The sequence below is a fragment of the Dipteris shenzhenensis genome, chromosome 3 (assembly GCF_047967505.1).
Source record: "Dipteris shenzhenensis isolate YYH24624 ecotype China chromosome 3, Dip_SZ_1.0, whole genome shotgun sequence".
NCBI lineage: Eukaryota > Viridiplantae > Streptophyta > Polypodiopsida > Gleicheniales > Dipteridaceae > Dipteris > Dipteris shenzhenensis.
In genome coordinates, this window is record NC_141598.1 from 52,307,557 (window position 1) to 52,334,029 (window position 26,473).

The 26,473-nt window shown below is 43.1% G+C and overlaps 1 protein-coding gene across 2 annotated transcripts; it reads left to right on the plus strand.

Annotated features, from left to right (window-relative positions):
* Positions 1-3,316: 3,316 nt before the first annotated feature.
* LOC147903986 (heparanase-like protein 3) lies at positions 3,317-25,640 on the plus strand. Of its 2 annotated transcripts, none has more exons than XM_087372820.1 (10): positions 3,317-3,657; positions 11,163-11,199; positions 22,982-23,165; positions 23,271-23,419; positions 24,121-24,357; positions 24,451-24,640; positions 24,802-24,927; positions 25,017-25,116; positions 25,226-25,288; positions 25,371-25,640. In XM_087372820.1, the coding sequence occupies exons 1-10, from the start codon at positions 3,427-3,429 to the stop codon at positions 25,629-25,631; spliced, it is 1,578 nt and encodes a 525-aa protein (XP_087228946.1). In that variant the 5' UTR covers positions 3,317-3,426; the 3' UTR covers positions 25,632-25,640. The 2 variants fall into 2 exon arrangements, with proteins under 2 accessions (XP_087228946.1, XP_087228947.1); XM_087372821.1 differs by having other exon boundaries at positions 25,226-25,276.
* Positions 25,641-26,473: the final 833 nt, after the last annotated feature.

Consider the following 26,473-nt stretch of genomic DNA (forward strand, 5'->3'; position numbering starts at 1 on the left):
TCAAATTCAATTAAAGTAAATATCCAAGAAATTATTATCGTGAGCAACTACTATTGTGCTGTCCTTGTAAAAATAATGAGCATGAATTATTGACACATGGATCTTGGGAAAAAGTTTACGACTCTTGATATCAAACCATTATATGAAATAAGGCTTTATATACACAAGAAGATGATACCGACGAATCAAAAAAATAAAAAAATGATCATTTTGGAAACAACACCAGCACGACAACTGAAAATCAAGACATGCAGGAACACAATTTTTCCAAATACGACATCGCATTAGACATGAAAAAAAAATCAAAAACAATTTAACGACAAATTCATCATTCCTATTGAAAATCAAATACTCATGCAAAATGATGAATACTTCAAAATCATTAGATCACTAAACTTTCATGAAGAGGTGAGTCATTTTACCTCCAACAAAGACTCAATTGTTGCTGGAATCGATGGAATTGTTTCTATCTCAACCACCAAAGCATGTCACAAAGAAATCATGTTTCCTTCTTGTGGAAAAATTGATTTTGATTTCTCGGTAGCAAAACACACGTCTGTTTTGTTCGAGTAGAATACCTTCGAGGGCCCACCGCCAAACTCACCAACCAGCCTAGGATGTAAGAATATTGATGGAAATGAGAGGGATCCCGAAGACACACTATGGAGTGCAATTTGCAAACCTACAAACGCTGTCGGAGATGCATTTTCAAACCCTGGATGTCAGAGTGAAGATGCTCCAATAACGGAAAGGCTTGAGCCGAGTTTCGAGATTGGCTACACCCAAGCAAATGTTGACCCTGATATGGTAGGAAAGCTGTAAAATTATGCAAATGAGAGCCTCCCTTTCTTTGTTATATGGTCTCAGCAAGGATGCTACACTTATGGCAAGATGAACAAGGTTGGTGTTGAGGAAATGTTCAAACCCTTAGCAAACATCTCAAAGGCATTTGGATGTGATGCTAGAAGGACAATCCTTATTTATGACTCCCCATACAAGGCTTGCATCAGTCCTCCATCAAATTGCATATTTCAAAGTAGCAGAAAGACGCAGAGCAGAGGCCCAAAGAGAGAGAGAGAGAGAGAGAAGCAAAGAAGGCACTTTGGGCAGGAGAATGCGGAGAGCAACAACAATAGCAACATCCTCTAGCTTCTTCATCACTCCTCTCCACATTGGGTGAGTGTCAGAGAGGAGTGTGGGAGGTTGTCAAAGACTTGGCCGCCATGGATTAAAAAACCCAAACATTCAATGCTCCACTCCCCCACTGTCCTCTCACCTGTGACACACAACTTGCCTTCTCATTCTCCTCACGCGACATGTGACACGTGGCACTTAGAGTTCTCTATCGATCGTCAAGTGGCATCCTCTTGTGCCTCCCAATATATAGTAAGATAAGATAAGATAAGATAAGAAGAGATAAGAGAAGTAGACTTTTTGCATTTTTATTGGCCAAATGCAGCATATTTTTAGAGATAAATCTATGCAAAAATAAATTACTTTTAAAAAGTATCAATTAATTTTAAGATTTTAAATGGAATATTTTTTTGATAACCCATGCAAGGTTCTCACTTCATCCGCAATAATGTTCCAACCTAGGTGGGATGTAATTTTCCACAGATTTTCATGCATCGAGGTATGCAATCAATATTATTTTGGCATACTGGATAATAGGATAAATTACCTTGTCTACTGTGGCAAGTGCCTCATGACCCCCTTGAGTGAAATTATAGTACCACTGAGTGAGAAGCCCTTAGCTTAGTCTATAGTGTTCAAAATTTTAGTCATTATTTACTTGCCAACCCATTTGTTTTCTAGCTCGATCACATGCATTGCTTTATTTAATTAATAAAATAGTCAAGGGAGACACTATGATGAATGTTGCAACTTGATCCATTTGATTCCATTAGGAGGTGTAGCTACACCATTACAACTAGAATGGTACAATGCGAAGATGAAAGCCCTTTAATCAAAATTTCCAATCTCGAAGTGATAAAGATAATAAGTGTTCAATGTTCCCAATAACTTCAAGCTTTGGGAAAACTCACAAGCCATGGTAGCTAAACCCAAGCTGTTCAAACCTACATGGTTGCATTCTATGGACAAGAGCACAAATTGCCTGCCCAACCAATGATGGGATCATGGTAGAACGTAATGTACAACAACCCAATGAGGAAACTACAAGTAGGGACAAACATGCTAAGCCTAGCAAGACTGCCTAGATGGCAAAACCACATACATGAGAGAGAATTGCAAACAAGATTGCTTAGTACAAAGCTACCATTAATAAATGTCTCAAAACTTTGTAAGAATTGGACATAAAGGGCTAGTCATCTCTAGTAGACATCATGAAATTGAATAAATGCTTGGAATTTGGAAAAAGCTACACTTTATTGTCGACGCTCAATGAAATAAGTATTACTTGTTGTATATATGGTATCCAATCTGCTTCTGTAGAGAGGTACCTAGTGATCACCACATGATCAAAACTAACAACTGAACTTAGCTTACAAAAGGGAATTGTTGCCATGCTAAGAAGTCAAATTGCAAGGTCCACAATGTAATATCTCTTGGATGTTGAGTGCATGGCAAGATCATAATGTGTAGATCATGGGTGTTGTGAAGAAGCAGTAATAGTAGGAAGAAGCAATCAAGTCGCTATCCTAGATTGCAAAAGTTGGAAGCAATAGTGTTAGGAATGGCCGCATAGGAAGGTGATGTGAAAGAGATTTCGAGGCAATGCACAGCGCGTGGGAATCATGACTTAAAGAATGAATGAAAATCTCAAAATCAAAAAACAAAACAAGAGCACACTTTAAGGTGGGTTTCACACCAATCTAAATGGACTCTCAATACAGGAGTGCCCGTCTAAATTGGCAGGTCTCCATTTGCTTATAGGTTTGGGCCTGGACAGGAGCAAGAGCAAAAGTCATCCGAGGGTGAATTGCCGCCCACGGCACGGTGAGCATATTGAGAGAAATGGTGGACCAGGAAAGATGCGCATCCAATCCTGAACATCCAAGGGATCTTTGAAGGCACTCAGGGGGATCTTGAGCGCACCCCGTGTGAAACTCCTACCATAAGTTTATGAATTTCGAGTTTTTCCAAACTAGGGAGAAACGAGAAATTTAAAACCCCAAATGGACTCAATGGCAACACCGTTGCGCAACAAAGTCACTGGAACAAAAAGTTGAATAAAACCTGTGTCTCTGTTAACAATGTTCGAAACTAAAAGCCAATTGCCGGCTCTCCGGCGATGAGTCCAAGATTCAATCTCCAACAGCATTTGAACTCAGTCCCAATCCCCAATCCTTGCGCAAGCCGCTCATCTTGTTAGATGCACAATCTTCCCTTGGAACCTGAGAAAAACTCAAACCCATCAAAATTTTACTCCACCTGCTCTCCTTCCTCGGCGTCGTTCAGCCAAGCATGAAGACATCTGTATCAGCTCTCGTTTTTTGCCTCCTGCTGCTCTCCACTCGAAGCTTTGCAAAAGCGGACAAGCCTGTAGCTGAAGAGATTGCAGAGGTAGCAGTGAACGGTAGCGCTTCCATCGCAGAGACAAACGATGATTTCATCTGCGCCAACCTCGATTGGTGGCCACCTACAAAATGCGACTTCGGAACTTGCAGTTGGGGCAATTCCTCGCTCCTCAATCTCGTGAGCTCCTCTATCTCCCATACTAATTTTTAAACTTTTGGCAAATTTTTAATGGTGGGAAAACTAATCCCCCCTCGCCCAAATGGAAATTCGTATTCCTGTCGAGGACCTACAATATGCATGGGTGAGATATCAGCAAGACGTCAGGGTGAGTTACAGAGAAAGTTTAGTCCAGGAGAGAGTGAGATCCAATTACATTAGTCATTACAGGAAGAGAATGTGAATTAGCAAGCAGGTAGGAGCATTATTTCTATCTACTCTCTCATGTATCGGTCAAAGCTCCAGCTCCAGCTCCAGGCGACTAGCTTGGAACCCTTATTCTTCGGTGAAATATCTCATGAATCTATCTCATGAATCCACAAACCCGCTATCCCAAGTGGATCCCCATCTTATGAATCACTAGTTTTCTAGGAAGCTCTCCTTTCCTCAAAAAGCGCACAACATACTATTCACATCTCAAGTATCCATGCTTCATTAATTTGGGCCTCCCTTGCTTCAATAGCAAGATCCTTCTCGACATGCACTAATTACTACCTTATTTTTTCACTATAAAGACCATCTAAACTTTGACGAGTCACTAACCCCCTCTTGCTTCGGAAAAGCTAAACTAGAGCAATGGCTTTACCCTGTCAAGAGTTACATCTCAAAAATTGTTATCTCACAAGTGTCTCAACTCCTTAAAGTTTCTTCATACTATTTGACTTAGCAAATGTGTTGCATTCCTAGCTAGACCCTAGCACATGGATTTAGGAGGTTAGTATGAGTAATCCTAACATATGTTATATTTTCATGGAGATCGAAAATGGAATGGGGTTGGTATACTAATTGGAGATGTGGATTGTGGCTATATATTGGCATAGGGGGCTCAGTATTTAAGAGACTAATTACTACCTAGAAAATGGTTCCTAGTAGAGGCTTGGTTACATTTGACAAGCTAGGCCAACGAATTGCCTGTGGGTATACCAACTATTCTAAGTGCTAGCAATAACGAATCTACGAATACAAAGGTGGTTGACTCATTGATTAGAGTACATATTCTTCATTGATTAAAGTCACCTTAGAGTGAGAAATTTTTAAATAATTGCATGTAGATTAGGCACCTACATTCTCTACCAATGGAAGAACCCAACCATGTGATACATAAACACGTGACTACAAGTGACTCGTCTCACCGACAAGTTGATTACACCTTCAATCCCCCCTCAAATGAACAAGGGTTCCAATGAAGTTGTCTAACAAAAGAGGTTCATCCATCAACAAGATTATAAACATCAAGCAAACAAAAATAAAAGAACCATAGCATGCCATAAGTAGGCATGTCCTTTCAATGGGCACGTCCTTTCAACTAGCATAATCAAGATCAAATAGCATAATCAAATAGCACGCCCTTCAATGGGCACGTCCTTTCATCTATCATAGGAGGATCTTTTGCATATTGTGAATCAATAGAAATCGATGCAGAAGTATCATTCACCAAATCTTCTTTTTCTTTCTTGAAGTCTTCAGCAAATCTAGGCTTCCAATAATGCTCATCTTTGTGGTCTTTTTGACTATAGTAAGAGCAACTAATATTTACCTTCGCATGTTTGATTTAAATTAATTTGCAACTAACACTCTCTTTGATGCACATGGATTCTCTAACAATTTAGGGCTCATCCTTCTTCTCGATTGGTGTGCTCAATTTGCACTATCTTATCTACGTCTAGGCTACGCTCTTTTCTCTCTCAGCTATCCTATCTTAGAAACCCATAAGATCCTTTGCTATCAATCACTAGTGCATGTGCCATAAACTCCTTCAAGATTGTTGCATTGATGCATGTAGACTTGAGAAAGAAGCTTGATTCTTTTAACAAAGAGACACTTCACTTAGTGGAGGAACTCTTACCCACTATAGCTCTGATACCATCTATTGGTGCATACCAACTATTCTAACTACTAGAGTATTCTAAGTGCTTAGAGGATCTACAACTATTCTAACTATCAGAGTATCCTAACTCTTCCTATTTATATTTGCTACTATGTAGATTGCTATTCTAAGCATTCAATTATGGTTCTTACCAATAGGAAGAAAGCAATAGATATTGGCTTTTATGGCATGTATTGTCTATGTGCAATCCCAAATAGATTATAGGTAGCAATTTTAAGAATAGAGCTCAAGTGCCAACTTCAAATTAAGTAAGGTCCTCGAAACTCGTTTAGGTCGCCTCTCACTTGCCCAAGGTAGCCACTTGCTTCTATTCAATTGTGACCATGACCATAGTAAAGCAAGGTGCCTCTACTATTGAACTTTCCTTTTGATGATCTCTGTATCTCAATTATGTAATTTTCCCTCATGAAGAGCCTTTGTAATTCTCCTAAGCTCCTCCTATAATTCCTTGACCTTTCCATCATACTTTTTCCTAAGCCCATTTAGAGAGTGGAGGACCGAGGTATTGTAAAATGTCCTCATACGCATATATTCAATATGTTCCCCACTCAACAAAAATAGAGCAATGTCTAGTGTGTCTCCCTACTCAACAAAATTGAAATTTCTAAATATTAGATGGTGTGAGTGGTATGGGGTGAAAAGGGGCACAAGCAAGACAAGCTTAGGAGCATCAAGGAAAGAGGTCATTTCTTTTAATGGGGGTCACATTTAAAGTGTCCAACTACATTTAAAAAATTGTATTTAAAATATTAGTGGATGTGAAGGATAGGAGGTGAAATGGGCAAATAAATAAAATTGGAGAAACACTTTCTTTAAAAGATCTCTCTGTGTGTATAAGCCATCCTTCCCCACCAAGTTTTGTAAAACTCGTGTGGGTCTTGTTGGTTGATGATCTAGTTCATGTCGTGGTGTGAGTGCGTGTCCAATTCCTAGTAATCACTTCAGATGACTCAATTTGGCTCGTTGGCATTGTTTCTACTAAGTCAAAAATCATCTCTCTCTCTCTCTCTCTCTCTCTCTCTCAATGTCATCCTAGTTAACTTCTAGTGTCTTCTTTTCACTCTCACGCCACATTACATTGACCCCTCATGTTAACCATCCCTACTTGGTCGCTCAATTTGTGTCAAATATTCTTGTTCCTTTTTCTCTCAACGACGTGCACATGAATTCATAAGCATTGGCACTTCAAGTTGGCATGATTTATTACTCGTGTGAGCATATATATTTTCATGAAATTAGAATTTCATCCATTTGGTTATGCTTTGATAATTTTTTAATTGAAAGTTTGGGATTTTTTATTAATAGAACCATATTTTGAAGTCTTTTTCCATGACTCATAGCATACATACAAAACAAGTACCTATACCATGAAACAAGGCTTGTCTCATTCTCTCAATTCCAAGCATGTGCATTGTTGCTTTGCTTTGCATTGTTGAAGAGTATCTTTTACATGATAAAATCATTGTTTTCACACGTATATTTCTTTCCTTACCTAAAAAACTATGCCTATATATAGATAGGTTGAAAATATGTCCAATGGTTCTACCCAAATAATGCTAAAGAGATGCAAGCATGTCATCTCCTCTCTCAAGGGACTTAGCAAGCAATACCACTATTACTCAAATAATATTATGGTAAAGGGAAACACGCTTGAGCTATTTTGCAAAATGCACGTCTATCATCTATCATTGATGTGAATTGGCCTTTTTTTAATCCCGTTGCTTATGCCATAGGAAAGAAGACAATGATGGGTAGTATGTTAGCTACTCCAAGGTAGAATGCAATTTGTATATCAATCCTCTCGTCGAACCTAGTTACTAGACAGGGGCTAAGTACTCAATGCATTGAATCTCCCCAACTCTAGAGGCTCATAAGAAGACTATGATTCAAAGGTAGAGATGTATCCACTTGATGGTCCATGTTATGGAAAGGATCTAATAAAGTGGCATATGTGGCATATGTGAGCAGTCATCAAAATATGCCAACGTGGATAGATTGCATTACTTCTAGGTGATGGAATACTTGAGCCTCTCTAGAAAAGGTCATATTGATGCACTTGCCTCACTTAGTGTAATGTGCATCTAAATGTCAAGTGCATTTCTCACCAGACCTCATCAGAAGGCATAATAGACATATATATTTTCTCCTTGGATGGGGTCTAATCCCAATGAGGGCAATGGTATTTGCCAATCTCAAAGTTGTGGCTCCATTGGCTTGACCTTATTCAGATGTCATTAGCATCTATATTGCTCCCTACACCAATATGTGACCCTTATTAAGTTGGTCAGAAGAGACAATAGCTTGATAGCCATACCTAAAGCATGAAGGATTCTAAATCAAGACTTGGACAAGAAGACTATGTGAACAACCAAGTGGATTTTTTCTCACAAGATAGGAGAAGAGAGTTTGGATAATTTACATTTTCAATGTATGTACTCGAGCGAGCCTCAAGGGCTAAGGGAATTTGTCTTGTTAGCTGTCACAAAATTTTCCACAGATCCTTCAAAGACCATCCTTCTCCCAAAACACCTACTCGCTCGTATTAGGGCTTAGCTATATGGTATTGTGCCACAATAGTCTGCCACATACCAATCTCTATCTCATTTTAGAGGAGAACAAAGGGATGATCACTGCTCCGGTCTAGACTACAAGGATTTGAACACCTAGATATTAATAATAGGAGGCTTTTTTTAATTTAAGTATGTTCAAATAAACCACATTGTTCATCATTCCCATTTCATCAATGACTTGGCTCAACATGAAGCAGCTCAATAACAAGTCAATAACGCACACCTCTAACATGCTCACGAGGCTCTTCTAGAGAATAATTGGAGGATGTCATGATGCAAGCGCATATCTCACAAAAAAGTGATTAAGAGGAACTAGAGGTCAAGCCATCTTGCTATGGTGGTGGCACCTGTCGTGAGGGTAACAACCACCTTGGCCAAGATTCGTCTAGCCCGAACTCGGGCTAACTAGGGCTAAGAAGCTGATCCACGATGGATGCTCACCTTTGCAACGTGTTGACTCTTGTTTTCAAGTGTAATAGAGTATGGAGTATATATAGGAGTGAAAGGGAGAGAGAGAGAGAGAGAGAGAGAGAGAGAGAGAGACGCACTAGAAACCAGACCTAAATTACTGTGACTCTTTGGAACTGAACCGATCTCTTGGAGTGAGAGAGAGAGAGAGAGAGAGAGAGAGAGAGAGAGAGAGAGTTTATTCATATCTACAAAAGACCGAAGGGTCGTGGAGAAAGAAGAAAACTTTATTAAATTCTTTGGAAGACCGATGATCTATGAGACTGTGAGAAGCCTAATACAAGCCAGCAGAAATGGTGGAGCTACAAATCGAGCATCCATATCCATACAAAAGTAAAAACTATATCCTGCATAGTCATAGTCATCTACAACATCACTATCATCAACATCATCATCAGAGCGACTATCAATCATGATACAAAGTGAAGCGTGCTCCAAGGTCACTGTGGTCCCCCCCTCGTCACGAGTGAAAGAGCGATAGCATGAAATTAGATATAGAGTGCCATCAACTCCCTGTAGATGCAATCCTACGCTATCTCTTGATCGCAACTCTACGTCTAACAAGGGTAATAGTCACCCCAATCGACCGTGCTCCCACTCTGAATGTCTCCGAGTGTAATCTGTACATCAACCCTCTGCCTACGCTCCTGTGTCACTGGCTTTGGGTGCCAATCATGCCTAGGTCCTGTAGGAGGGGAGTTTGTGTGGTCCGATTGGAAGAACTCCGTGATCATGCTCTAAGAAGAGTCTACCAAGGTACAATCCTACTATCTCTAAGATCGGAGTAGACGCTCACGATGCCTAACTTCCTCATGAATGAACGCAACCAGACACCTCTAACATGGAAAGAGAGAAATCGGAATGACAATTCGGAGCTACCTCTGAATAGACAATAAAATCATCCTCTAATCTCATTGTAAACTAGGCATTTGAAGATGAAATGTTCCTCCAACTCAACCTCCTATAGGTCACACAAAGTACATAAACGACGCTCCTTGGGTAGGCCCTCCCATGTATATCCTGGTGAATTAATAAACCTCTCATTCGAGATATGTAGGCAATGATCTTTGTAGAAGTTGAGCTTTACTTGGAGCTAATTCGGTTCCAACCAGGCCCAAAATGTGTGTAGGTGCAAGAGATCCTCACATATGACCTAGTTGACGCTGTGAAAAAGGCACATCAATGCTATATTGGAAGGGAGGAAGCTATCCATATGTAACCCCAGTGGCTCAAACCATCTCACTGTGTGTGCAAACTAACATCTCTGGTCGCCTACCTCTGATAGCATCATGGAAGAGGACAATGCCAACCACAGTAATCTACTACATCCAGAGGTGTGATCTCCATATGCTCTAACTCTCTATAGGTAAGTAATGGCATGAAATGCTGCATCAAGCTGCAAAGGTGAAGATCCAAACTCATCTTGTGAGAGAGAGAAAGAGAGAGAGAGAGAGAGAGAGAGAGAGAGATGTGCATCAACGTCTGCAGAAGGCCTCGCGGGCCTATGAGACAATGCAAAACCAAAAGGTAACTCATACAAGCCACTAGGGGCTGAAGCAAAGGGCTCACTAAGGCCCTTGCTGAGTGCTAAAGTGCTAAGCTAGTGAACAAAATAGTAGGGTAGCAAAATATCTTGAAAGAGAGAGAGAGAGAGAGAGAGAAGTGGATAACAGCCCATTCTTCCAAAACCAGGAAGCATACCCAAATTACGGTCTACAAGCAAAAATGTAATACTACGAACTATGCAGAACAAATAAAGGTGGTGGCTAACCTTTTCTCTTCAAGGAAAAGGGAGTAGCGAGAAATAGAACCAAGGTCTCTCCTAGCTAATCCATTCAGTTGCATCTTTGACTTTTAATTGAGAATAAAGCATCTTCATTATGTAATCCCAGTAGTTCTATAAGGCAGCAGAAGATCTAACAAGAGAAATGGGCAACTACCTTCAAACAGAAGAAGCAGCTCGAAGTCTTTTTAGTATCCTAGCCTAAGCTAGTATATTTTTAAGAAAGATTGATACCAGCCCCTGAAAAATGCAAATCTGGAGTGATGCATCCATGCAGGCAGAAATAGATGCAAAAACGCTAACAAGCAGCCACATCAGCCCACAAACCTAAAAAGAGGGATCCCTTTCTATCAATCTCACAGACTTCTGTAGGCAGGACTCTGAACACAGCTCGTTTTTCTTCCTTTTCAATTTCTTTCCGTAAGGTGAAGAGGACGAGGTCATGAAACTAGAAAAGAACAAGCCAGCTTTGTATTTCTCTGCCACTTCCTAGAAACAAACGGAAACAAGGAGACAACATAGGAAGGGAGGAACACTCGCAAACAGGCAATTCAACTCATCACGCTTGTACTGAACTCATCAGTTGAGCTGCTTGGCATTTAGGATGCTGGTTGATCTCTTCATACTCTTTAGCATTTCAAACATATCAGACTGTATAGAGTTTTCTGCATGACACTTTTCAAAGATCTTACATAACTACCACATTGCATAACATGACATCAAAGGCTTATAACGTTGTTCAATATGTGCTTTGCAGGATCTGGAAAACCCATTGCTCCAAAATGCCGTCAAAGGTATGGCTAGGAGTGTGCTTTTCTCTGAACAAAATTTTCAATAACTTTTATGCGACAAGCTTCTAGGGTTTTCCTTCAAGACACTCCAAAGGAGGAAACATAAAAGGACAATAACATTCACAAAAATCACAAAGCTGTACAAGCTGTAAACTTGCAAAAGATAACATTTAAAAAAATGATTGAGAATGGCCAATAGTCAAATACTGGAATTGGCTGTAAAAAAAATATTACCCTCAGAGAGAATAGAATGCTTTCAAGGTATAGCTTCCCTTTAGGTGTTGAGCTTTATTAGCATGCCTTCATGGGCAAGATCTGTCATGCAGGCAACAGGACCTCTCCAGCAGCATCTCACTGCACATCAGCAATCACCAATTCACTCGTGTTTACATCATGCCATTATCATACATGCTTTGTTTTTGTAGCCGCGTCATGATTCATTAATGACACAACCCAGAGTCCAGGCCACAAGTCTTTAAATTTTACATGTTCCATGTCCCATTAGAATCTCAATTCTATGCAAGGTGCATTTACTACAAGTACATATGTCTTCTGAAAGGGTGACTATTTCTATTGGAAGTGCAACTCAACATTGAGGGCTGAGTACACACCCTCCCAATCCACCTCAAAGGATGGTGCACAATCCACTCTGACATACAAACAGATGGACAAAACCTCCAGCTCTTCTGCTCCATCCTTCATCAAGCGCCGCTTCAAGACTAGGGCTTGGTAAGCTGCTCTGGGCCTCTTCTTGGAGAATGGTACATGGTACATATACATGCATGGTTAATGCCACATGGTACATCAAGCGCCGAATTACATGGAGAATGGTACATGGTACATATACATGCATGGTTAATGCCACATGCACCCGGAACATGATCCTAACTCCCCTCTGCCCCCCTCTCTCCCTCTCTCTCTCTCTCTCTCTCTCTAACCACCTTCATAGGAACTATTTGTCCGCACTCCTAGCCAACCAACTCTAGACAGCAAAGCTATACTCTTCATGCACTCCATCCACCTAGCTGCATACCACTTATCCCCTTGGAACCTTCAAGACCAGGTCTTGGTAAGCTGCTCTGGGCTCTTCTTGGGCTGTGCCTATACACTCTATGATATACCAGTGGCACAAGGATGTTTCAAAAAGAACCATTAGAAATGCTTGTCTCAGGATGCTTCTAGAAACAAAACTTGTCCTCCAAACTAGAAATATCTAGGAATGTCACCCTCCCCTCCCTCTCTCCCTCTCACCCTTCCGTAGGGGGTACCGTTTTTAGTGGCCCCACCCTTGGGTTTCATTGTATCTGGCTTCTTTTCAGTCTTATAGACCCTTTGGTCTTTTTAGACGTTAATAAACTCTTTCTTTCTTTTTCTTTCCCCCCAGCCCCCCCCTCCCCACCCCCTTACCTGCTGTCCCGCCTCCAAGAACTACCACAAGACAGCTCCCTGCTATCACGCCTCCAAAGGGGCCATGACGGGACAGTCTCCTGCCCCACCTAGGCCCTGCTTGGCCGTCCTGACTCTGAGACTGCTATGTGCAGCCCCCAGGCCTGGCCTTGCTGCTGTGAGCAGCCACAGGCGCCACCTAAGCCCTCCCCTTGCTGCAAGGAACAATGCACAGGCGCACTGCCCCCCAAGGCCGTTGAAAGGCTGACGGACCTGCTCCAGCACATCTCGACCTGCAAACAAAAGCCCAGAACTGCCTCCAGCACACCCCGGAGACTTGCAAACAAGAACAAGAGCCAAGAAAAGACCAGACTGCGATTGTGCCCGCTGTTAGGGTACCCCGCAGCAGAAGACCGATATAGTGTCTCTGGATTACACGCGGAACTGTTTAACGACGGAATCCAAAACTTTTTCCTTACGTGTATTTCCATCCTCAAATGGACACAATACAAAAAAGTTATCCAGAGTCCCACCAAACTGTGGTCCTCTGATCTTACCAAAAGTTGTACTACTAACTCCTTGACACCTCTAGATCCCTGAGCCCACGTGCTCCTCACTGAGCTTCTGTAGACTTAGTCTCCATGCCATGATCTCTTCACCTGGCTGCCTGGGATGTCCGCCTAGGTGGGCAGCTTCTTATGAGCTATGTCTACAGGCCCTTTGACACCTCCCTTGGATTTGTGGAAGCCCTTCTGGCTGGCCCTTTTCCTGCTCCAATCTGCTCTTGCTTTTCTGCTCCAAATGATGAATAAGGAGGCCCCAGTGGCCCCCTTTTATAAGGGCTGGTAGTCGTCCATGTAGGCCGACCTGGTAGGGGGATTTGGGTCGACCCAACAGCCTCCTCCCACCGACCTGCTGGTCTGTGAATTCCCTCTGGTGGGGACACATACTTTGAGGGCTGTCCCTGCCTAGCCACATGGCAGGCTCTGCCACTAGCCCAAGCTCCTTCAGCCCTAACCTGACTTGATCCAGGCCTTTCTGGCACTCCAAACCAAAGCATTGTGCAATCCTGCACTGAGGTTCCACATCTGTTCCATTCCTCTTTCAGGCTCCAGATCTGCGGTAAATACTTCTGTACAGCCCGCTGCACTGCTCCGTACTGTTGCTGATGTCATCGCTGCCTCCAGATGAGGCTCGATCTGCCAGGTACTCCTCTCTGAGCTGCCAACATGGCAGCCCCTGTGGCAGCCCCATCTTTTTGTGTTTTGTTTTGAACATGCTATACACATTGTAACAACCCTTGCCAAGTCTAGTCAACCCGAGACCCTGGTGGGGTATCCACATCAGCTCCATATCCAGAAACCCTATCAGAACACAGGCAAGCCACCCATGTGGGTCAGGGCATCCGCCCTAGACTCAACTAATAAGGGTTGGCACTAGCAGTTCACCTCCATCCATGGGCTCATCCCCCGAGCCACCCCCGAGCTAGAGGTCTAAACCACCTGGAGAGAACCAGCCAGCCTCAAAGTCCAGACTTGTGTCCCATACGACAAGCCCTTTCCCCTAGCTATTGCTCTCTAACTAGCAGGTCCTGGTCACTGAGGATCGCATCCTCAGGACAGCATCAACTAAGCCCCTAGCCTATACTTATAGGCTAGGCATCCTGATTTATGTGGCTTTAGCCATCTATAGCCAGTAACTCCTACTTCAGGGCTACCTAGGCTATATTTGGCTATGCCTTAGCTTGGGGAACACTCCACCCAAGTTTAGCCACATTTGAAGCTAGGCCAGCTCTTCTAGACCTCTTTTGCTGTCTTAGCCCTAGGTTAGTGCTAACCCTTAGCTAGACCCCACGTTGGCTCCCCAGGTCTAGTCCAAGACCATGTCAGAATCAGCTTAGGGTTTGTAAACCCATAGCTGGTTACATCCTAGTGGGGGTGTAACATTCTCCTTCCTTAAAATAAGACACATACTGGTATAAGTCAAGATAGGAAAACAAACTTGAGCCATAACCAATTTACAGCCCACAATCTTCCATTCGAAAGTCCACACTGACCCACTCGCTCATCAGCAAGTCTAGGGTCATCCGTCACCCAGTTCCCTTAGGGTAACCCATTGGGTAGGTTTGGCCACACCCACTCACCAATGGCCAACCCTAATATGGAAAGCATCCAAAGAAACAACAGTATCATCATCCAGCTCACTATGCAAGAGCTCCTCACACCACGACATGAACCACAGAGAGAGAGAGAGAGAGAGGACCAAGGAATCTCTGAGTGGACCAGATCCTCATTTTCTTCTATTTCTTTGTATTTTCAAGTGTGTACAATTCATTTCAATCTCGCTATCCAGCTATGTGCTCGATCCTCTTCATTTCTCTTAAAATGTTGGTGCTCGAAGGGATAGATGAAAAGGAGGAGGCTGGTGTCAAGGACCTTTAAGTTGCAAAAAAGCCAATCCATTTCAAGGGAAAGAAACCAATACAATGCATGGCTAGCCATGCGCTTGCGTCTTAAATGTTCAAAGCTACACAAGATCAAAAGGAAGAGACCAATGTAATTGGCAACCTTGTGCTTGCAATGGATGCTAGCTAGCCATGTGCTGTCACAATGACAACCAGCATTGGTTTATAAATCCCACTTGAAACAAATCCCTTTGTCCTGATACACCGTGGTATCTAGCAACTACAAGTTACAACCCTGAACTCCTCAGGTGACCCTCGTCACCAAAGAATGAACCTTCATCTACTAAATGCGGGCCCAATGGTAGAAGTTCTAAATTCCCTACCACTAAGGAATTCTGATGCACCCAAAATAGCATCTACAGCATCCCATACTACTGCAGACCACCCATCCTTGTGTTAGTATTTGGGTCATCTTTGGTATAGACCTTGGCAGGATCCAAGTTCAAGTTAAGGTCTACTGAGATCCAACTTTTGGCAGGATCCAAGTTCAAGTTAAGATCTACAGAGATCCAATTTTAAGATCTCTAGAAAATCATCTCCCTCTCTTTTGTAAAGGGATCCCAGACTTGTCTTTCATAATCTTGGCCTTGAGGTAGAGGTGCGGGTGGAAACTCAGCCAAATATCCACTAGGCTGATTGATGTCATCCGACAACTCAAAACCCTCTCATAAGGATAACTCTATCTAGAGTTTTCCCATAAGCCACCAAAAGAAATCCTCATTCCAACTTCTTGCATTGCTTCTCTAATAATCATGAATTCTCACTTTGAGAACCCAAAATTCCTTTGTGTTCATAGGAACATAGAATCTTAGATTATGTTCCCTTCTCGTTCACAATTAATAATCATGAATTCTCACTTTGAGACCCAAAATTCCTTTGTGTTCATAGGAACATAGAGTCTTAGATTATGTTCCCTTCTCGTTCACAATCCAAGTTCAAGATCACCTTGGTGAGTTCCTTTACCAGCTTGCCACTATGCAAGTGAATCTCACTTAATGATATCAAGCATTAAAAAGGTTCTCATCCAATAACCAAAAAATCCTAATCATCCACTCTGAAGTATCCCTTCAGAATAGCAGGTTGTCCAACCTATTACTATTCAAGACATCTTTGGCAAATCCATGGCTAAACAAATCAATCATTGTGCCCTGGTTTGTACCCATTGACCTTAGTCAATCCCAGGTAAGATTATGCATCCCATACTACGCAACCCCATCCAATCCAGCTGTCATTAGGGAGACATCGGTTTGGATGGGTCCAAAGACCAAAGAAAGATTTATGTCTGGGATACTAGTCGATAAACTAAGAACATTAACTTGGGAACACACATAATAATCAAAAGCAATGGAACTAGCATAAAAGTTCCCATTCAAAAGAGAAGCACTTAAAAAACTCGATGCAAGTAACACCAGACGTGGACAGAAAAAGTAATCGTCAATATATGTGGCATACAAAATAGACAATTACAAAATTAGAGAAATATACTATGCTCTATTCCCCCAAAAGATAATGTGGTGGTTTACAAACATCAGAATCCAACCACCAATGGTACCAAAACAAAATCGTGGATGAATAATTAGGCTGAATACAGTGGAGGTGCCTACGATAGGCTTCCAATCAGGTCTTCCATAGATGGATTGCGAATCTTGTCGTATTCCAAAGCTCTCCATAGCTCCTCCATGCTTTCCAGATCCCGAAGAATTATGTTTGGTCATCGAGGAGTCAACTCAAGCTGAGCTTCGTCATAGATCTCCATGAAGCATTGATCAAGAGAGGGCATTTGATTACTGTCTTTCCCTTCCATGAAATCGACCTTACAATAGATAACCCTCCACTAACAGACAAGGCAAAATCAGGCGCTTTGTAAAGCGCACTGCATTAGAAGAAGTCCTCCGTCTGAACACTGGAACAAAGCTGCAAGGAATCGCCAGTCCTCAGCTAGAAGGAAGCAAAAAAACAAAGTGCCGGAGACCGGTTGAGTTGGCGGGAGAAAGATACCTGCAGCCCGAGTGCCATTGCACATCCTTACTCAAACCATCACACAAAAATAAGGCCCCTCAATCCATCGTCTAAAATCTGGTGAGCCATAAAAGCAGGCATGCCAATAAAGCTCATAAGCTTAGTGAAACGCTATATAAAACAGTTTTATACAAAGGGGTTGATAGACCTCAAGAGCTGTAGATCCCAAAGGCCAATCATGTGAGGGCTAGAAACGGTGTTTCAGAGTTTCGGGCACCAGAAGAAACGGTGGAAGCGGAGTTTCGGTTTTTAAGGTTAATTAAATATATATTATATATGTAATTATTATTAATACATATGTCATACAACTAGGCTAGAGAGGAGGAGAGGAGAGGGCAAGGGCTGAGGAGAGCAAGGAGAAGAGGGCAACGGCTCAGGAGAGCAAGGAGGATATGCTAGAGAGGAGAGTAAGGAGGAGGGGCAGCGGGCTGAAAGGAGGGTTGTAGGATAAGAGGAGAGCAAGAGGAGAGGCTGGAGAGGGAGAGCAAAAACTGCCCTACCCACCGATGGGGTTCTAACTTCTTACTTGGTGGTTAAGGCGGGTGTGTGTGTGTGCTGGTACTTTTGCTTCTATAGCTGAGCATTGGTGTCTACAAGCTCTTACATTGCTGCTCTCTATATAAGTTTTCTTGGATAAATTCCAGAGGCACTGCAAAAGCACAAAACCTTAAAAAACAATTTTGATTTTTAAATGGCCTATCCAAAACGCCGTTTCTGATTTCAAAAACGGCGAACCATTTCAGGTGCCCAGAAACGGCGTTTCTGGGCACACTGAGTCAAAGTTTTGTCCATGTGGCAGCCACATCACCCTATGCCCCCGTTGCTCTCCTCATTTGGAGACTTACAGATGGGGAGGTGACCAACCCTTTTCCAACACCCCCTCTCACCGACACATCTTGACCCAATGCCAACCCGTTGATGATGATGCTTCAATAGCTCCCATGTCGAAGCCCTCTCTGGCTCATTGCATTGTCGATATCGCTTCCTGACTTTTCATCCAATGGCTCCTGCTCCGCTGGGTCCGATTACCCATAAGCACACCTCCCTGGTACACAGGTCTATCTTTGGTAGCACCAGATGGCATGACCTCCTCACCCCCCCCTCCCCCTCTCGTTCCCCCATCCCCCTCACCCCCCCTCCCCCTCTCGTTCCCCCTTACCCCCCTCACCCCCCCTCCCCCTCTCGTTCCCCCATCCCCCTCACCCCCCTCCCCCTCTCGTTCCCCCTTACCCCCTCTCTCCTCCTTACCCCCCCTCGCCCCCCTTATCCTGCTCAAACCCCCCACCCCACCCCACCCCACCCCACCCCCTCCCGCGGCGGCGCTCCGCAGCGCCGCCGCCGCCGCCGCCCGCCACCCCTCATCAGTGGTATCAAAGCGGGTTTGATCGCATGCCTGTTTGATCGAAGGATTTTGTTTTTCTGCATGCATGTCAAAGAGATCCATTGTCAGAGGAGCAGCTGCACACTTGTGTTTCCGTCAGATATTAGAAGACCTAGAAGCAAACGGTGTCGACGAGGAAGAATTGGACTAGACGTGTTGGCCAAGGCTTGCTTCCAAGCTTGTCTGGGTGTTCTATCACAAATCAATGAATTCGAAGAAGTCTAAGACTGAGGCATCTATCGTGTGTTTACTGGACGAAATTTTGTGAGCTAGCAGTTGTCAACTAAGCTATGGTTTATGCAAAAAGGCATGTGGGGTATTGTCTCTAATACTGAAAAAGAACCAATGTCTGGCGAAGGAGAGAAGCGCACATGGAAGAAGGATAATGATAAATCCATTGGTATGATGGGTAGAGCATTGGGAGAAGAGTATTTCCATCATCTGGACGTGATGAAGAATGCAGCAGCAAACTAGGCAATTCTTGAAGCCTTATTCGGAGTCAAGATGTGCCATTCCAAAGCCAACCTGAAGCAATTGGTTGAGCTTCAGACACATGCATGGTCCAATAAGCTTCAAGTGGCCACCTCGTGATCATGCGACCAGCCAGCCGACTCCACGAGGACCATGCACAACACACAATAGTTGGACCCCTTGAGAGGAGTCCCCAACATGCCCTCCATAATCCGAACAGGGGAAAAAAACATCAAGAGATGATGAACATCCTAGTTCACTATCCCTGTAGACCTTGTGACATCAAAGTCACAATTGCGATGCCAAGAACAATCATCATTCATGTAACCAGAAACACTGATGAGCATCGTAGCTCAGCCACAACCTCCTTTCAAGCATCAGAGCTATCAAAGATCAGAACACCCAGTCCTGATCGGGTAAGTCATCGGAGACCAACCCCGCAGTGTGCTCTGGTGGTGTAGATCCTTCAGCAACACAAACCTTCGTCTTCTCTTTCTTCTCCACCATGTCCATGTTTTTTCACACAAAACCTTTCGATGTGGCCCGGCTTGCCACAATACTACATGAGCGTGTCTGCATCTTTCAATTATCTTTAGCAACATAGGCAGTGTCTCCAGTAAAAAGCTCTTCTTCATGCTTATCCTCACTCAGAAGCAATCCTACACAATCAATAATATCCGCCTCATCATCTAGTCTCAAAATTCGAGCAATTTCTTTTTTTTTGAGGGCAAGCTCTTCAATAGTATTGCTTTCTGATCATCTTCTTCAACTTTGGATCCAATCTCGAGAAGCTGCTTCAATATTGCTTGCATACGGTTCAATCCTCACTCAGAAGCAATCCTACACAATCAATAATATCCGCCTCATCATCTAGTCTCAAAATTCGAGCAATTTCATTGTATCGGGAGGGCAAGCTCTTCAATAGTATTGCTTTCTGATCATCTTCTTCAACTTTGGATCCAATCTCGAGAAGCTGCTTCAATATTGCTTGCATACGGTTCAAGAATGTCGCTAGATCTTCATTATCATTCATGCGCAAATCATAGAGTTGCAAAGACACTTGGACGTCTCTTGGTTGACAGCAAGCATCTTCTGAAGGGTGACGAGTTCAGAGGCGGCAACTGACTTCTCTACATTGCTGAGTATATCTAGCATGAAGGGGATTAGCTTCATCTTTTTGTCGAGGCCACGAGCCAAAGAGCCGTGAGCCATAGCGTGCCTCAAAGTCGCAGCTGCATAGGGTTCGTAGTAGAGTCGAATTTCACCCAGTTGTGATTGCCAACAAACCCCGTAGGATTGAGGCTCTTATTATTAGAGAATAATAGACATTTTTACTTTCGTGTCTATTGCAAGTTGTCTGTGCATTCATGCTTTTAGGATAAGTGATACAATTTCGCCATCAAAAAGCTCCTCTATGACCACCACATTAGCTTTTGACTCCTCTGACTCTGAGCTGGCCCCCTTTTTCTAATCAGCCTTCTTCTTTCTGCAGTCCTTCGCAAATGTCCTGGCTCATCACAATAGAGCATTTTTTCTCTTTCTTCCTCTTCTTCTTGTTTACTTCATCTGAAGAGTCTACTCCATCATCAGATTTGTCTTTCTTGGGCTTGTCTTTGCCAAGATTACCCTTACCCTTGAATTTGCTCGTCCTGAGCTACCAGGGCTTTATCATTGGTTCCATCATATTTCTTCTCCGGAGCTTCTTGCTATAGAAGCAATGGTATCAGCTCCTCAAACGTCACTGGCACCGCCCTCTGCCCTGCAATCATCATAGTCACAAAACTACTACAGCTCTTTAGAAGCATGCTCAACAATAGCCTAGCCATCCTGATCAAACTTGTTCTTTGACCAACTTGCCAACTGATCCCTTGGTGATGTGATATCCCCCTCATCGATGCTCATGCCGTATAGCTCCGTCTCAAGGTCCAAAACACTCACTTCATTGTTGAGCTTATACATGCCTCTCGAAGTGGTCCAGTTCTCGAAGTATCCGCCGTCCGTATGTGAGGAAGTACAGCATCTGTTGTAGTGCCCACAATAATGGCTAATGCCTCCACATCTCGAAATAGCATCTGGCGGTACAGTCAATATCAGTGCAGTCACTGTGGCTAGAGTCACCATGGCCTGGGGTATTAACGCTCTGCCTGTCTCGCAATCTCTCAAGACTCCCTCAACACTAAATGGCTCCTCACATTCATGTTCCACAAGCTTGCCCATGTCATCAAAATTAGGAATCTGATATCTGTTGGCCATGACAATGAACTGAAAGGAGATAGAGTAAGAGTGTCGTACACCTATGTGAACCTGAGCCTCCCTCCTCCTCGCAAGGGCACAATCCTTCAGACATCGAAGTAGATTCCCCCGAGTAATGAATCAAGGTCATGCTTCAGCAAGGTCCTTGCCTTCAAGCTCCAATTCCCAAGAACTTCCGATCAGGAATCTGATACCATGTTAGAAATGATCCCAACAGAAAGTATCCCGCAGTGGGAGACTGATAGAGCATCCCAGGAATTAACGCAAAAGTGTTTAACTACGAAATTCATGTCGTCTTTCCTATGTGTACTTCACAAACATGTGTGTGTGTGCAAGCCAGTAAATAGACAGTGATCCAAGAGAGTTACAGCACCAACAAAAGATATATTTCCATCCTCAAATGGACACAATACAAAAGAGAGATCCTGAGTCCCACCAAACAGTCGTCCTCTGAGCACCTCTAGATCCTGAGCCCACGTGCTCCTCACTGAGCTTCTGTAGACTTAGTCTCCGTGCCGTGGTCTATCCACCTTGCTGCCCAGGATGCCAGCCTGGTGGGCACATTCCTGTGAGTTATGTCTGTAAGTCCTTTGCCACCTCCCTTTGACTTGTGGAAACCCTTCTGGCTGGCCTTTTTCCTGCTCCAATATGCTCTTGCTTTCCTGCTCTAGATTATGAATAAGGAGGCTCCAATGGCCCCCTTCTATAGGGGCTGATAGCCCTCCATTTAGGCCAATCTGGTAGGGGGATTCGGGCAAAGACCCAACAGCCTAGGAACAGTCTTGGCTCTGATACCAATGTAACATGCATAAGGGCTGCTTGCTAAATCTTATGCATGCATGTGCTAGCTAAGCTACTAAGCTACTCAAAGGCATGCATAAACTGAAAGTCACGGAGAGAGAATGACAGAGTAAGAGCTCACCGGGTGGAAAAGCCTTTGGTGAAAAGAGTATTTATTCATGCCATCTGCTGCTGCAGGAAAGTATGTCCTCCAGAAACCTTGCTTGAGGCATGAGATCATGGTCCTCCTTTGAAGATCTGAGTTCTCTCCTGCTGTAGACTTGTCCTCTTCATGGGCTTTTGGCTGCTCACACAACTGGCCATCTGAGTTCTGATTGCTACTTTGGTGCTCTGAATGCCTGGCCAAATGTGTCCAAATGTAGGCGACCTATCAGACTTGTTAGGGGCCAACTCCTGTAGAACCAGGTGGCTGACCAGCCAAGCTGACTGCTGCTGATCAGTTTGCTGCTTGTTAGAGGGCATGGTTGGCTTGTCCCCTGACCAGTTCAGGGGCCTATGATTGACCCTAATCTAGACTGAAATGGACGCTTGGGTGACATCTATCTTGCCCATATGGATGCGCTACAATGCATGGCCATGAGCTGGCCTCAATCGATGGTAGTGATCTAGTACTAAAAAGATCATTACAGCAATAGTTATAATTTAGCAACTTCTACACCCTTCTGCATCTAAAAACTGCAAGCAGCAATACTCCATCAGAGATCTGGCATGGTTGTCTAAATATTAGGGATCCCTGTGAGTTCAAACATTATGATAACCTTGAACTAGGGGTAAACCAGTACTAACAATCTACCATCTAGGAGTAGCATAGTCCTATCTGGTAATTGCTAGAGGAAGGAAGGTTTTGTGATACCATTTGCATGTGCAAGCATTCTACGTACACTTTCAGCTGCTTGACTAGAGAGGAGGCCATTCACAGGAAATAACCATAGTTTCTGAAATTTTCTATAAAATTTGTATATGCTGGAACCCTTCCTGACTGCCACAAAACTGTGGAATACTTCTTGCAGCATTCAACCCATTGAAGATTCGGCTCGGAGGAACTTTGCAAGACAGAGTTGTATACAATGTTGGAGTTCCCATAGAACCATGTCTTCCCTTCCAACTTAATCAATCTGATCCATTTGCATTTTCTGGTGGATGCCTCCCTTCTGTACGATGGGATGCATTAAACCGTTTTTTCAAAAAAACAAGGTAAACAAAATATATTTTCCTTTCTTAAATGCCACAAATAGTCATTTTAAGGTTAACATTAAATAAGCAGGTTATAGCAGCAACTGATTGTCACTTTTCTTGCAGCTCTTTAGTAGTGTTTGGCCTCAATGTCATGAACGGTCGGCAACTGCTGGCAAACGGAAGCCACACAGGAAGCTGGAACACAACAAATGCTCAAAATTTCATTCAATATACGGTTGACCAAGGATATAATATTCAAGCATGGGAGTTTGGTAAGTCTGCTCCAAGTATGTCACCAAGATGTTTAAAAAATGGTTAATTAGTTGTGGGGAAAAGAAGAGGGGTGAAAAGGAAGAGGCAAGGCCATGATGAAACTAAGGGATAAAGGGGGGAGAGAAGGAGTTTCAATTAAAGAGTAATGGAGGTAGGGGGCATTAAAGAAGGAGCCACGTGAGGTGAGGGGAGGGACCACTTATGAAGGGAGTATTAAAGAGGGACGGACATGGAGGGGGAGGAGGGACCATTTATAATTATATTTATCTTTAGGGATGCTATACTACTCTATAGCTTAGTGATAGAGCTCAAGTGTGTGAAACAAAAGATTATAGGGTTGGAATCCCCTCTTTATAATGTGCATGCACTCCTCTTAGACATAAGATTAAAAAATTAACCTATGCATTAAATATATTAAACCATGGAAAAACATAGGTTAATTAGCCTCCATGGGCCAAAACAAATAGGAATAAAGTTGAGTTGAGCAAATATGTCCCCATAACAAAGCATGAAAGGGGCACCGAAGGGTTCAAAAAGGGTACATACACAACAAAATTGAATCCCGTCAAGATCCATACATCAAGATATTTACCAAAAGCAGAATATCTTAGCCAAGTCATCGAAGCTCATGATAAGAACAAATGCAATTTAAATCCTCTAAACTATCCACATTTGTCATGGGATCTTGTTACGTAAGCAGGAAATGAATTGGACGACTTTGATTTGTTTGGAAGACATTTATCGCCACAACAGTGTGGACCAGGAATAAAAGAGCTTCATAGCATATTAAAGAAGACATATGCAGGCAAGCCAAATCAGCCGTTGTTAGTTGCACCGGATGGTCCCTTTGAACAGTCTTACTTCGAGGAGCTTCTCCAAGCAGCAGGGCCAAACATTATAAACGTTGTCACACATCATGTCTATAATCTTGGACCAGGTAGCTGAATCTAACATTTAATCTCATGTTACAGTTGCATTAGCACAGGTCTGCTTAGGGATGGGGTTCTTTTTCCTTTTCCTCTTATTGCAGGCAGTGACACAGACATGGCCCAAAAGATATTCAATGTGTCATTCCTTGATGAAGCGCGTGTTAGGTTCCAAGCTGTTCAGGAAACTCTTAAACAATCAGGTCCCTGGGCTAATGCCTGGGTTGGAGAGGGGGGTGGTTCTTCCAGCAGCGGTCGTCACCTCATTACGGACTCCTTCATTTCAGGATTTTGGTGATATCTCCAAAGACATACGCTCTTTTAATTCAACACCTGTGGATATCTGGAATTCGTTTTTCTTAAATTCGGAAATGAACAAGCCGATGCCTTTTCTTGACTTTGATTTCCCCAGCAAGCATTTCTTCATAGTAAAGTTGAATATAAAACGTGGACAGGTATTTGGACCAGTTGGGTATTGCAGCAAGTTTTGATACGAAGACCTATTGCCGGCAAACGTTGATCGGGGGAAACTATGGCTTGTTGAACACGACTACCTTTCATCCCAATCCAGATTACTACAGGCTAGAAAGCTTTCCTGCTTCTCGAGTAACAAGTATCGTGATTAGCCATCAGCTCTTTACGTCTCTGAAGTCGCTACGTTGTGTTGCAGCGCTCTTCTGTGGCACCGCCTGATGGGCAGGCGAGCGTTATCTACGAAGGTGCAGAATGCAACCAAGCTGCGCGCTTATGCACACTGTTCGAAAAACACGGTGGGTTTCCATCTTGCGGATGACTCCTTACAAATCAAGAAGTATAAAGCGGAAGTAAAATGTGAAATGGGTAAACTGATAAAGATGTGAAATGGGAAACTGATGGCAGGAGGGATTGACGCTACTTCTAATCAATCTGAGCAAAGACAAGCAGTACAACGTGAGAGTTGAGGTCAGTGCTCAAAGTTACATAGTTCAAATGTGAAGCGATATATCTGAGAATAAACCTCGGTTTGTTGTGAACACCCTTTCAGGTGGAAGCAAACGGGAATGCCGATGCCGTCAAGGAGGGGGGCAGCATGGAAAGGCAAGAGTACCACTTGATGGCAAAGGATGGTGATATATATGGGCAGACTGTGTTACTCAACGGCAAGGCATTGGAAGTGACAGGAGGGGAGAGTATTCCTGATCTAGTGCCAAGAAATGTGAGCTCCAAGATACCCATCGCCATGGCTCCTCTCTCTTATGCCTTTGTCTCTCTCCCTAATTTTAGCATCCCCGCCTGCACCACTTGATCTCCACATGGAGTACAAGAGACCATGCACAAATGGACTTCTAGCCTATCCCGGCTCTACCTCAGGGCGTTTACACCCTATGGCCGCCACCCAGGCAATAAATGAATCTGCACTGTAAATCCTCCATTAGTTTGTTCACCTAGGCTTCCCATCCACTTATTGCAAAGGTGCTTAATATCAACAAATTATTCCATGCATATAACTTAAGATAATTGAAAAGACCTTTATTTTCAATTGGAGATTCAATTGATTTTTTACGTGAAAAGGTCTAGTATCTACATTAAGCTAAGGTCAAAGTGGATAGCTTGCTTCAAAATTCGCGAAAGGGAAATCTCCAAAAGTCACTAAGAAGGTCTTACCACTACTACAATATAAGCCTCAAAAATTATCTCTCTCTCATAAATAAGAGGGGAGGGGGGACCCTCTCCTCATAAATAGAGGGATGCCTTTCCACCCCTCCCCTCCTTTTTCACTAATTAAACTTTTTGCGACCTATTAGCCTCAACCGTTCTCCTAAAGTATCATGCATATCTCATGCTTTCCTTAAGAGCAAAAAGTTTTCCAAGGAGCCTAGTTTAAGTGTAATGTGTCTTTCAAGTGAGATGATCTAGACACAAGAACGAACTTCAAACAAGAGCATTATTGCATGATTTGAGGAATTTACAACTACAAAGGCAGTGAGACATAGAGACACACTAAGGATCCTATTAAGAGGACAATCTCAATACAAATGAGTAACATGTCGACACCATTAAACAAACACCTGCAACACAATACGCTAAACTTGAATGATACTTGGGATGAGGTGAAATGACCTCTAGTAGGTCATTTCAATACAAATG

What these genes read in the sequence shown, in the direction of transcription:
- LOC147903986 (XM_087372820.1), top strand. Translation starts at nt 3,427, where the DNA reads ATGAAGACATCTGTATCAGCTCTCGTTTTTTGCCTCCTGCTGCTCTCC. An exon ending in CCCAATCCAGATTACTACAG is followed by an intron (nt 24,928 to 25,016) that starts GCTAGAAAGCTT and finishes GTTGTGTTGCAG; the next exon opens with CGCTCTTCTGTGGCACCGCC. An exon ending in AGTACAACGTGAGAGTTGAG is followed by an intron (nt 25,289 to 25,370) that starts GTCAGTGCTCAA and finishes ACACCCTTTCAG; the next exon opens with GTGGAAGCAAACGGGAATGC.